General features: G+C 38.4%; 1 protein-coding gene across 2 annotated transcripts in view; it reads right to left on the bottom strand.

Annotated features, from left to right (window-relative positions):
- The window catches only part of Rbm27 (RNA binding motif protein 27), a 69,482-nt gene that overhangs the window by 52,318 nt on the left and 2,908 nt on the right, over nucleotides 1–14,256 (bottom strand). For both annotated transcript variants that reach the window (XM_005356041.2, XM_005356042.2), the window contains exon 2: nucleotides 1,700–1,818. In XM_005356041.2, the coding sequence (XP_005356098.1) occupies nucleotides 1,700–1,818 (119 nt within the window). The remainder of the gene's footprint in view (nucleotides 1–1,699; nucleotides 1,819–14,256) is intronic.

The following is a 14,256-nucleotide window of genomic DNA, read 5'->3' as shown; positions in this document are numbered from 1 at the left end:
ACAAAACACTATATATAATAAATAAAAGCTAAAAAAAAAAAAGGGAATAGAGAGGAGGAAAGGGTAACTGGAATATGGGACAGCCACATTATACGAACTACACTGGGGAAAGCTGTCAAGACGACATTTGAAGAAATCAAAAGGACATAAGAAAGAATCTTCCAGGCAAACAAAAAACACGGCTAAGGGCTCTGAGTAAGGACACACTCACTGACATTCAAAGACAGAGAGGTGGGCAGTGTGGTGTAGAGGAAGACTGGGTAAGGGTGGGATAGGGCAGGAACTATCAAGGAAACAGCAAGAAAAACTTCCTGAGATTTCTGTTTGGTTGGAGGATGTTGGTAAAGACAGCCCAGGCTATGAAGTAAAGGGCAACTGATCTTCTGATCCTCCTGCTTCCAACTCCCAAGTGTTGAGTCATAGGCAAGCACCTCATGTCCAACTGAAAATGAGAAGTTAAAGGTACAGAAAGAAGAGAATCATACTCATTCTTCTTGGACCTCAAGATATCGCAGCCAAGAGAGAAAGAACATTGGGTTCTCTGTATTATATTAACAGCAAGAGTACATAGTTTCCTGAATGGGGAGATAGTTCTTTTTTTTTAAGATATTTATTTATTTATTTATTTATTTATTTATTTATTTATTTATTTATTATGTATACAGTGTTCTGCCGGCATGCCTTCAGGCCAGAAGAGGGCACCAGATCTCATTATGGATGGTTGTAAGCCACCATGTGGTTGCTGGGAATTCAACTCAGGACCTCTGAAAGAGCAGCCAGTACTCTTAACCTCTGAGCCATCTCTCCAGCCCTGGGGGAGATAGTTCTTATACAAGTGTAAGAACCTGAATTTGAACCCAGAATCCACACCATAGTGACACTTATTTGCAGCCACAGTACTGGAGAAGGAAGATTTCTGGGGGCTTGCTGGTCAGCCAACCTAGCCTACTTTGCAAGTTTCAGACCAATGATACAAACTCAAAAAAAACAAGATGGAAGGTTCCTGAGAAATGACACCAGAGTTGACCTCTTTTCTCTTTTTCACCAAAAGTACTTATGTGTACCCACTGCACATGCGTGATTATAAATATTATATATATATGGGCGTGTGCACACAGACATACAAAAGCACTAGAAAGCAACTTCAGTAGCATTAAATAGCCCTCAATCATCAACTAAATATTACCAAAAGCTGCAAGGAATCTAACAAGTATTAGAGCCACTGTCTCAATATTGGAAAGAAACAAAGAAGGACGGGAAGAACCTGTCCTTCCTAAACACATAACAAATAAGTAAGCATTCTGAATGGGCATATTAAAATACTGAAAGGACCCTTACTACTTTACTGTAAAGTGTCTCACTTCATAGACACATATAGTAAAATTAGAATGATACAGAGATTAACATGGCAGTATGCAAGGAAGGACTACACACAAATTCCCAAGTGTTTTCCCCCCTAAGCTCATGCCTTCATGAAGTTTGGTTGTGTTGCTTCTGTTTTGTTTCAGACAGGGTCTTGCTCTGTACAAGTGACCTGAAATTCTATAGATAAGCCCAGGTTGGCCTCAAACCCATAATTCTCCTGCCTCAGTCTCCCAACTGTTGGGATTACAGCCATGTGTCAGCAGTCCTGGCTGCTTTTAGGAAGTTTTAAATTAGAAATATTTGCCTAAAATACTTAAAGGCCCACAAAAATTACCTTTTTGTAAAAAGACGTCAAGTTGATCAGCACAAAAGGCTTTCAATTCCTTCTCAGGTTTGTCCTTCTTGACCAGTGCTACAACATAGTTGGCTAGGGCTGAAGGGTCAGCATCACATCTAGTTAGACAAAGAGAAAATTAAAATTGTAAAACATTGGTTGTAAACAGTGATGTTATTAATGAAATTACCCATTTTAGAAAATCAAAGATTTAAAGTGACTTCAAACACAGGCAGCTATTGTAACAAGCAGCATATATGTACTCCAAGTGAGATTTTCCTTTTCTGTTTATTTAATAATTACTTTGCCTACTGTTTCCAAGGTTCTAGTAAGAACAAGAACATTGAATCAGGACATTTATTTGCTTTCTCGGAAGCAACAGGGAAAGGGTAACCCCTAAACTGCTGGCACCAATAACACCCCTAGTTTCATGTGACCAGTGGGGGAAAAAAACAAGGAAGGGAAAGTGATGGACAGATTATTCCTCTTCTCAGAGTATCTTACCCTAGAGCCACAGGGACCAACATCCCAAATCAGCTTTTCAACCTACTATTAACCTCACAGCCTGTTCTTTAGTCATTACTGGTTAGTTTGCTTCACAGCTGCAAGCAAAAGAAAGCTCCAAGAGCTAAAAACATGTATACAAGTGCTTGAAAGGTGGTAGAAAGAACCTCCTATGCCAGAGATCACATGATTCTGGCTTGCTGATTCCTCACCAATCTGTCAGACGTAATATTTGATCTATGTCATATCAAACTAAAAGTTTACATGTTGATATATATATATATATGTACATAAAATCAATTACATATGTATGTATTTTAAAAATAGACTAGATCTCCTAATACATACATATTTAAGTAACACATACCCAATGTGGCCTCAAAGGGTTTTTTGTTTGTTTTATATCTGAGACTGGATTTCACTTATCTGGAATGTTATGTATGGCCTCAACTCCTCCTGCTTCTGCCTGCTAGAAATGAAGGTGTGTGCTACCATGCCTTGTTCTTACATTCTTACATAAAATGAACATTCAGGATGATAGTAGTCATTGTATAAGCAAAGTGATCAAATTTGTATAAATGCTATTTAATATAATCTTGTTTGACAATTCTTAGGCTTCCTTTGTCAAACAGAAAGCTTAAGACATTTCAACTTATGACTGTCAATCACATTTCCCAACAAAAGAGAAACTAGTACCTCTACTTCAGAAATGATGGTTCAAACCTATAATTCCAGAATTTGGGAGACCAGGGCAGAAAGATCACATTGAGTTCAGGGACACACTGGGCCAAGCCAACTATCTTAAAACAAATAAGCAACTAAACAAAAGCCTACATATTAGTAAAAGAGCAAAACTTTTCTTCATTGCCAACATTGTCTTAAGGAAGGGTGATTCTTTAAAGCCACACACCTAGAGACTGGGAAAGTCCTTACAGCACAAGCACGAGGACCTGACTTCGGATCCCTAGCACACACCTAAGTTGGAGGTAACAGTGTGTCTGTAATCCGAGCATGCCAATCAGCAAATTTCAGTAAGAGATGAGGTAGAGCGGGAAAGAGGAAGAACACCTGATGTTGACCTCTGGCTTCCACATACACATATTCAGAGAGAGAGAGACCATGTACCTAATTCTAGAGAGAGACAGAGACAAACAGACTATGCACCTAACTCTAAAAAAGAAAAAATATAGTCAATATCAATTTTATAAAACACAGAGCTAATTTACAAAATCAGAAGCAAAGGTCCAAGTTACTAAGAATGAATATGTATTACTATTTGCATATTACAATAATACAAAATTTAAAAAGAAAGTCAGCTGGGCAGTGGTGGTGCAAAGCTTTAATCCCAGTACTTCAAAAGCAGAGGTCAACCTAGTCTACAGAGCTAGTTCCAGGACAGCCAGGGGTACACAGAGAAACCCTGTCTCAAAAAAAAAAAAAAAAAAAATGAAAGGAAGGAAGGTAAACTCAGGGTTTCTATTGCTGTGATCCAAACAGCAAGTTGTGGAGAAAGGTTTATTTGGTTTACACTTCCATATTGCTCTGTTCATTATTGAATAACGTCAGAACAGGAACTCAAACAGGGCAAGACCCTGGAAGCAGGAGCTGATGCAGAAGTCATGAGGAGCAGCTCTTACTGGCTTGTTCCCTGTGGCTTGCTCAGCCTGTTTTCTTATAGAACCTAGGACCACCAGCCCAGAGATGGCACCACCGACCATGGGCTGGGCCCTCCACCATTGATCACTAATTGAGAAAATGCCTTACTGCTGGACCTCATGGAGGATTTCTCAACTGAGGCTTCTTCCCCTCTGATGATTCCAGTTTGTAACAAGTTGACACAAATCAGCCAACACAGATACTCTTCTTGTTTAAATATTTACGTGTGTGTGTGTACATACATACCTGTGGGGATCAGAGGACAACATGTGGAAATCGGTTCTCTCCCTCCCAACACGCCCCTCCCAACACATAGGCTCTAGGGACTGAATGAACTCAGGTTAAGAGGCTTGGTACTTGGTGGCCAGCATCTTTACCTGCTAAGCCATCTTACCAGTCATGGTTAAGGATAGTCTCTAACACAGATAAAAAGGATACAGAAAAATAAATAAGGGATTGAAGAAATGGTTAAGTGGTTAAGAATATGTATTTCTCAAGCTGGGTGGTGATGGTACACCCTTTAACCCCAGCAGAGGCAGGCAGATCTCTGTGAGTTTGAGGTCAGCCTGGTCTACAGAGCTAGTTCCAGGACAGCTAGGGCTGTTGCACAGAGAAACCCTGTCTCAAAAAAGAAAGACATGGGGGCTGGAGAGATGGCTCAGAGGTTAAGAGCATCGCCTGCTCTTCCAAAGGTCCTGAGTTCAATTCCCAGCAACCACATGGTGGCTCACGGCCATCTGTAATGAGGTCTGGTGCCCTCTTCTGGCTTTCAGGCATACATGCAGACAGAATATTGTATACATAATAAATAAATATTTAGAAAAAAAACAAAACAAAACAAAACAAAACAATATGTATTTCTCTTTTAGAAGACCTGGGTTTGATTCCCAACACCCACATGGTAGTCACCACTGCAACTCTAGTTCCAGGGTATTCAACTCCTATTTCTGGTCTCTGCAGGTACCACAAGATGTGCACGCGCGTGCACACACACGCGCGCGCGCGCGCGCGCACACACACACATACACGCAAAACTCATAAGCATAAAATATTTAAGTAAACAAATAAATGTGGCAGAAAATGGCAACGTTATTTTTTTTCTGGTATTATCAAAACATCTTTAGTCTCAATACTTGACAAGCATAATTCTGAGTAAGAGACTACGAAGCCCAGTTTGGTGGCTTACACCTTTAATCTAGGGGCCGGCAGATGTCTGTGAGTTCAACACCAGCCTGGTCTACATAGTGAGTTCTAGGACAGCCAGGGCTATTTAGAGACCCTGCTCAAAAGACAAAACAAATCAAAAAAGAATATAAAGTTTCTAGTCAGAAACAGGTAAAACATCCAGTTACTGGGTTAAACAAACCCAAGTACCTTTGACATAATTTAGTATTCAGACTAAAAGACAAATACAGAATTGAGCAGTTTTTGATGAAACACATTTTAGGGAGATTAAAACAAGTTATCAATATCTAGCCCATGCTAGCCCAAGCTGGCCTCAAACTTGTACCTGTCCTCCTGTTTCACTACTAGATTTATAGGCATGTACCACATACTTCCTTCTAGACCTCAGGAAACACATTTCAATGTAATAATGCTAAAAATTAGGGTGAATAGTTTAAAAAGTAGAATACTCTAGGAAAGGTGATCACAGTTTAAAGAGTTGTTTAATATAAATAAATAACAGTGTATGGTAGACTCATACACTGAATACAAATACATACTACATTCAAAGGGATAAGAAGAGATTCAAATCTATTATCTCCCAATATGTGCCAATAAAGTGGGCTATCAAGGAAATCATCAGTCTGAAACACTAAGTCACACTACGTGAAAGATGAAAGAAACAAAGACATTTGGGGGTCTTGTGCTGAAACTATTCAGACCTTTCTGAAGTCTTACTCATCCCTTCAACACAGCAACTCCTACTACATAATTTTCAAAGATTCACAATAACACAATAGCATGGTACGATACTTAAGCTAGTAGTAGCCCAAGAGAATTTCCAGAACTGTATCAAAGAAACAACCTAAGACCCTTTTTCCTACCCTAAGTCATCCTTTTCCTACTAAAATGATATTCCCTTCCTGATCCATGAGTAGTATACAACAACAGTACACAAAGCCTTTAGCACTTTTACAGAACCAAGTTCATATATTCTGCTTGACCACTGATACAGCACAGCTTAGAAAGAAATTTTAATTTTTTTTGCATCTATAACTATATTAAACATGTATATTTCCCAGAAAAAGATGGGTTTCTGTTAAAAAGGTTACAAAAGTTACTAATATATATCTTAGATTATTACATTGGACTGGAAATGGTGGCACATGCTCCAGGGCTCTGTAGGTGGAGGCAGGACAGGAGTACAAGATCAGAGGTCAAATTCAGTTTAGCTATAGAAACATTGTTTCAAAAAACAAACAACCATCATTCCAGAAGCAGAAGAGGCAGAAAGATGAAGAGGCAGAGAGGAAAAAGGGAGAGGCAATGGAAAGTGAGGTGGGGCAGAGGAGAAAGAGAAGTGGGGAGAGAGGGAGAGATGGAGAAGCAGAGGAGAGGCGGAGAGAAATAAGAGGGGCCTAGAGGCAGACACAGGTGGATCTCTGAGTTACAGGCCAGCCTAGTCTACATAGTGAGTTCCAGGCCAATTAAGGTTACACAGAAGAACTTGCCTAAAAACAACAAACAAATAAATTGATTAAAAAAAACCTAACACTGAAATTGTAAACCTGCAAGGCAACTAAATGCTCCACTCAAGAGAAGGGCTAAGTGAGATGGCTCAGTGGGTGACAGCCTTTGCTGCCAAGTTTGATGAGCTGAGTTCAATGCCCATACATATAACACACATACATACAATGTACACACAAGAATAAGATTAATTTTTAAAACGTTTTAAAAGATTAGGCAGAGAACCCTCCTTGGGAAGTAAAACTAGGCTGTAACTCCATGCAAGTAAAATATATTTCATATCACATATACTTTTCTAACATATATCTGCAAGACAAATTAATATGTTACAAGTCTCAACCTTTAACTGCAATAACAATCAACAAAAGAAAATTTCAAAAACTGTGTTACCAATATGAGGACTCATTAAAATTCATATCCTATACAATATAAGACATTTTTAATAAACTTTAGGTCATCTTAGAAAACACAACAGACCTGTTGATGCAGTCCTGAAGTCCCAGCTATCTGAGATGCTGAGGCATAGGAATTATAATTTCAAGGCCTTCCTGGAATACAGAGTGAAGTTGCCTAGGCAACTTAGTGAACCCCTATCTCAAAATAAAACTAAAAAGTTGGGGCTATAGCTCAGTGGTGATTACCTAAGTTCAAATCCCCAGCATTATAAAAGAAAAGAGAGAAAAAAAATCAATCAGAATTTTTACTAGAAAAGGCTAACAAAAATACTGACCTACAAACATCTACAAAGCCCTCAAATTTCAATTCTTTTCTCTTTTGATGAATTCTCTATTTGTAGACATTACTACCTGTACAGCTAAGGCACCAGCTTCAGATTTCAGACATATGCTAATCCCAGATGAAAAAGTAAAGGTTCTACCTTTGATACTACTAAAAAGTCATTACACTTTTTGCTTCAGGAAGAAGACAAAGTCTAGTAACCTCCTTCCACTTGGACAAAATCTACATTTTTGTTAACATGGGCCTGATTTTAGCTTCTTAGTGTGATCTCTGTTTCAGAGATAAGACCACTAATAAATAAAGAGTTAATGAATCATAGGGAAAAGGCCGCTTACTCCTAATGTGTATTAACAGTCACCAATAATCATATTTACTAAAAACTAGACAGAAGAAACAAAGGTAAACACTGAAAAGACTTAAACACTAAAAAAAAAAATCTGTTTATTATAGAGGCAACATTATTTCTAACCAAATAGTAATAACAGTCAGGGAAACCACTCTGACTATCAGAGATAAAGGAAATATTAGGCATGCACAGTGATGGCTATAAAAGTAATGCACAAATATGAAAATGCTTTCCCGATCTAATGTCAATTAGAAATTAAGCTAGAAAATTTCACAGTGAGTGCTTACAGCTACAAAGTTCCTTCATAAAGGAGAAACTGAAAATAAACACTGATAATTTTATTTTCTATAGTGCACTAATAAAGGTTTCACCTCTTACTACCCTCACATTGGGGATTAAGTTTCAACACATGAACTCTGGGTGACATTAAAACATCAAGACTGTAATACTTTCCTCTCACTTTACCCACACCCCTTTTTTGAGACAGGGTTTCGCCACACAGCCATCATGCTGGCCTTTAACTCCCAAGTGCTGGGATTAAAAGAGTGCACAACACCTCACTCATCCTAGTCTTTGTTGGTTGTTTTTTGTTTTTGTTTTTGAGACAGGTTTCACTATGTAACCCTGACTGTCCTGGAACTCACTATGAAGAACAGGCTGTCCTGGAACTTACAAGAGATGACCCTGCCTGTGTCTCCTAAATGGTGGGATTAAAGGCACCACTATGCCTGGCTTCATCTTACCCTTTCTTTCTTTCTTTCTTTCTTTCTTTCTTTCTTTCTTTCTTTCTTTCTTTCTTTCTTTCTTTCTTATCTTACTCTTAATTAGGAGTTTTCACGAAAGTATATATGGAAGAGATACCCTCCAGTTATGTTTTGTTTTTGTTTGTGATAATATGCATGACCATACACATCCGTCAATTCCAAATGCAATTTTGATATCTGAAACGTAGATCCTAGGTACCACTAGTTAAATATATCCACAAAGTTAAATTAGCAAAAAATAAATCTTTTTAATGCTGGGACTCAAACCCAAGGCCCTCTGCATTACTATATCACTAAGCTGCACTCCCAGTCCAAACTTAATTTTCTAATTGTTAAGCAATCAAAATATACACATAAGGCTGTTCATTTGCTTCAACATTTACTATTAATTACATATCAACTCTTTTTTGATTTTTCAAGACAGGGTTTCTCTGTGTAACCCTGGCTGTCCTGAATCTTGCTCTGCTGACCAAACTGGCCTCAAACTCAGAGATTTGCCTGCCTCTGCCTCCCAAATGTTGGGATTAAAGGCATACACAATCACCAATTAGCACCACCCAAGTCTCTTGTTTGATGACTTTGATTACTCTGAGTAAGACAGACCTTGCTCTTCAAGTCACATGACTATGAAAAAAAATTACAGAACAGAATCACATATGGTACAAAAAGACATGCAATAACTATAAAAGCAACAACACCGCAAAAGAATGAGAGAACACAGTGAAAGGAAACTCAGGGCTATAAAGGCAACTTCTGGCTTCTAGCCTGTAGTTATTAAGCCAGGAAGAATGAAATCCGAGATATTTAGGAATATGCTCTTATTTGGTACACCAAAATATGTCAACAAGTCCTCTGGAAAATAACCCGTTCTCTAAGCCGGTGAACATCACCTTAAACAAGTCTCAAGCCATGCTATAGGCACAAGAATTCTGTGAAGCCACTAGAGTACCTTAAAAAATTAGGAATACTTCTCCATCCCAAGAATAGTGTCCCAAATACTCATTACACCCTACTAGTTTATTTACCAGAGATCAGGCCTAGTGACCAATAGCTCATGTTTCTTCCCACTTGAGGAACTACAGTGATAACTAGTCAGAGTTTAATGTCCTAAGAATTGCCAGTCTACTCCAGGATGTAAACCATGCCTGCCATGACTACTGAATCAATAAATAGGAACTAATGAAATAATCCTACTCTTGCAGTTTTTGCTACCCTTTCCATCATATGCTAAAATAACATATTTCCTATTATAGTTTGAAGACTCTGAAATTGCCCGAACTCACAGGAACTACACGCCAAGTCCATGACTTTCACTAGCAACTCCTATTCTTTACTTTTAAGGATTTATTTATTTATTATGCATACAGTGTTCTGCCTGCATGTATGCCTGCACACCAGAAGAGGGCACCAGATCTCATTATAGATGGTTGTGAGCCACCATGTATGTGATTGCTGGGAATTGAACTCAAGACCTCTGGAAAAACCAGTGCTCTTAACCTCTGAGCCATCTCTCCAGCCCCACAACTCCTATTCTTACTTATAAGATCGCAATGAGTCAAAGACTATGTTATACACAAGACAAATGAATATTTGTTAAAGATGGCAGTGGCACCCGACATTAATAAGCAAAATATCTGCAAAGCTTAATGTATCTTCATATTTCAAAAACACAAACTGTATGGTACAGAGTGCCTGAAGAACACAAAGCACTTTTGACAGGCTGCACTATTACCGTACTATGTTTGCAAATTAGGGGAAAAGGCTAATATTTAAGAGAAGAAAGATAATATCTGAAAAATCAAAATTAGACAGATATAAGTAAGTAGAAGCTAACTGCCCTGATTCACACAACGATGTTCTATTATAATACACAGACATATCCAAGAAGTTTACAAACCCCACCAGTCGCTGGATGTAGTGGTACACGCCTTTTAATTCTAGCACTTGGGAGACAGAGGCAGGTCAATCTCTGTGAGTTGGAGGCCAGCCTGGTCTACAACGTGAGTTCTAGGACAGGCTCCAAAGCTATTCAGAGAAACCCAGTCTCAAAAAATCAAAGCCAAACCAAAACAAACAAACAAACAAAACCATACAACAATGTCATACAACCTGTAATCAAAGCACTTATTCTAAGACAGGATTGTGAGTAAATTGAAGGCCACTCTGGGCAACAGTGAAAAACAGGCCAGCATGTGCTATATAGTAAGATTTGTCAAAAAGAAAAAGAAGTGGGGGGGGGGGGGGGTTAAAAAAAAGAAAAACACATCAAGTCAAATTTTTACAATAAGCCAAACAAGAAACAACACATACTTAAAAATTTTCATTTGAGAACTCAGTGATAGAGGGCTTACCTTGAATGAACAAGGTACTGATTTCAAATCTCAATATTATAAAAGAAAGACAAAAGTTAAATCTTATTTATTTAGGTAGAAATGCAGGTCTGTCACTATAATAAAAATACTTGGCCCCAAAGACTTGGGTCAACAGGGAAAGACACCCATCAAACAAGACATGATAACCTGAATTGGATCCCTGGAACTGACATGGAAGAAGAAAATGGACTCCTACAAATTGTACTCTGATTCTACATATAGAAACACACATGCATACACACACAAATTAATTTCTTAAAATGAGTAGTAATTTCTGATCAAATGATGCACAATATCACAATTTATGCATAATGCCTACATGATATGTCTGACAAGGATGTCTGCGATTTTTTTAAGATTTATTATGTATACAGCCGGGCGATGGTGGCGCACGCCTTTAATCCCAGCACTCGGGAGGCAGAGGCAGGCGGATCTCTGTGAGTTCGAGACCAGCCTGGTCTACAGAGCTAGTTCCAGGACAGGCTCCAAAGCCACAGAGAAACCCTGTCTCGAAAAAAAAAAAAAAAAAAAAAAAAAAAAAAAAGATTTATTATGTATACAGTGTCTGGCTGCATGTATACCTGCAGGCCAGAAAAGGGCACCAGACCTCATTACAAATTGTTGTGATACACCATGTGGTTGCTGGGAATTGAACCCAGGACCTCTGGAAAAGCAGCCAGTGCTCTTAACTGCTGAGCCATTTCTCCAGACCCTACAATTCTTTGTAAGTAAAGAAAAATAAGGATCCCATATAAGATCGGTTAGTCTAGTCTGTCTGTGACTTTTTAACCTGATTTCCTCCCCTTTTAGTGTACTGCCATCAAAAATGATGGCAACGGTCTTTCTCCAGCAAGCTAAGGGAGGTAAAGGGTTATTCCTTCCAGTGTGGGAAAGATAGCTCAGCAGGTAAGAACACTGGCTGCTCTTCTACTGGACCCTAGATGGCTCACAAGCATCTCTACTCCAATTCCAGGAGACCTAATACCTCTCTGACAAACACACTCTGCACAAGACACAGAGTGCACAGATATGCATGTAGGCAAAACACCCATAAAATAAAATAAAATAAAAATCTTTTTAAAAAAAAAAAGTACAACAGAATTCATGTACTCAGCCATAGCCTGATTCCAACCTGCAAGTACATTATCTCAAAGCCTGACAACTAACTGCTCTGAAATGCTATGTTGTAATAACATGTCAATCTGCCATGAAAAGTGTTCTTGAATCTAGAATATGAAATAAGTAAATTTGCAAACACAACCCACATTAGCATATCACTTATTATGTTTTTAGACTTTCTAGACAAAAAGTAGTCAGCCATGACAGTGTACCAAGAATGAAAATCTATATGGCATTTGCACTTACTATTTTTTAATCAACAACTCTTTCTAAAAACAATACTATAAGTTAAAAATAAAACTTTCATAGGAGAGACACATTCTTAAAGTCTAATTAGTGATGTTAAGTCTTTTTTTCTTATTTAGCTTATGTTTATATGATGGATACCAAACTCAGGGCTTAACATACATTAAAAAGTATATGCTATAAAGTTTAACATATAACACCAGCCTAAGTCTTTTTCTTTTCTAATCTTCAATGAGTAACTTTAATCCCAGTACCAAGGAGGCCAAGGCAAAAGGATTTTCAGGAGTTTGAGGCCAGTGTGGGCTACAAAAGCCAGGCCAGTCAGAGCTACAAGCTACACAGAAAAATACTATCTCAAAACAAAAAACAGAGGCTGGAAAGCTGGCTCAGTAGTTAAGAACACTGGCTGCTCTTCCAGAGGTCCTGAGTTCATTTCCCAGCAACCACATGGTGGCTCACAACCATCTGTAATGAGATCTGGCACCCTCCTCTAGTGTGCAGGCATACAGGGAGGCAGAATGTTGTATACTTAATAAATAAACAAATCTTAAAAAAAAGAATGATGTGTGTTTCAATTTGACTTGAATAAAACAACACAAAACAAGTTTTAACACTAAATTCAAGTAATCTTTTGTTTGGTTGGTGTTCTTCTTTTGAGACAAGGTCTTCGTTACACAGTCCTAGCTAGCCTGGAAATCATGGCAATCTCTTGCCTCAGCTTCTTACAAGTGCACAATGCCATGCCCAGCTTTCAAGTATTCGTTTGTTTTTTTTGAAGATTTATCCTTATTATATTTTTAATTATTTGTAGGTGTATGTCTGTATTTTTTTATGTACGTGTGAGCGCAGATACCTTCAGATGCCAGAGATGTTAAATCCTCTGGAGCCCAAGTTACAGACTGAACTACTTTACAAGTGTTCTGGAAAACAAACTCAGGTCCTTTGGAAGAGCAGTAAATACTCTTAAGCACTGAGCCATCTCTCAAGCTCTCATTCATTTTAAAGTATAATTTTCGATCAAGATCACAGAATAATTAAAATTGTCAGTTGATAAAAGAAAAAAAAAAACACCCTAACAAAAACATCACTAGCAAGAAAGATGACATTTTTACACTAAAGTTTACCTTAATAAAAAGAAAAGAGCTGGTCAGGGGCTGGAGAGATGGCTCAGTGGTTAAGAGCATTGCCTGCTCTTCCAAAGGTCCTGAGTTCATTTCCCAGCAACCACATGGTGGCTCACAACCATCTGCAATGAAGTCTGGTGCCCTCTTCTGGCCTTCAGGCATACACACAGACTGAATATTGTATACATAATAAACAAACAAACAAACAAACAAATAAATATTAAAAAAAGAAAAGAACTGGTCAGTGATTGTGCAGGTCTTTAATCCCAGCACCCAAGAGGCAGAAGCAGGCAGATCCCTGTAAATTGGAGACCAGCCTGGTCTACAGAGTTCAAGGACAGCACGGGCTGTGAAGAGAAACCCTATCTTAAAGAAGAAAAAAAAAAGTACTAGCTAGTGCTATTACTACCCAGTAATACATTTTTAGGGTGCTTAAAAAAAGAAAAACTAAATTAAGCCAGGCTGTGGTAATGTATGCCTTTAATCCCTACACACCAGAGGTAGAGACAGGTGGATCTTTGTGAGTTCAAGGCCAGTCTGGTCTACAAGAGCTTGAGAGCTATAGCAAAACCGCCTCGAAAAACAAAAACAAACAAACAACAATAAAAAAAAAACTAAAAAGAAGCTATAATGCTAAATGTTGTTACTATCTACCTGAGACATAAAACATACATTTAATACTTTCAAATTTTAAAAAGACAGTAAACAAGATCTCTACTAACAAAGAGAATGAGAGCTTATCAGGGAAAATTGAGGAGAAAATAAAAGATGGGCTGGTCTGGCCCTGGGTTCAATGTTCTACAATGCAAGAAAAGACAACATTGAAGCACAATTAATAAAAACTCAAGTGACAGAAATTAGGGTTCAACCTGAAGGTCAGAAAAGCAAAACAAGCCGGGCGATGGTGGCGCACGCCTTTAATCTCAGCACTCGGGAGGCAGAGGCAGGCGGATCTCTGTGAGTTCGAGACCAGCCTGGTCTACAGAGCTAGTTCCAG

This window comes from Microtus ochrogaster, chromosome 18 (assembly GCF_000317375.1).
Source record: "Microtus ochrogaster isolate Prairie Vole_2 chromosome 18, MicOch1.0, whole genome shotgun sequence".
Classification (NCBI taxonomy): domain Eukaryota; kingdom Metazoa; phylum Chordata; class Mammalia; order Rodentia; family Cricetidae; genus Microtus; species Microtus ochrogaster.
This window is presented reverse-complemented; position numbering and strand designations above follow the sequence as displayed.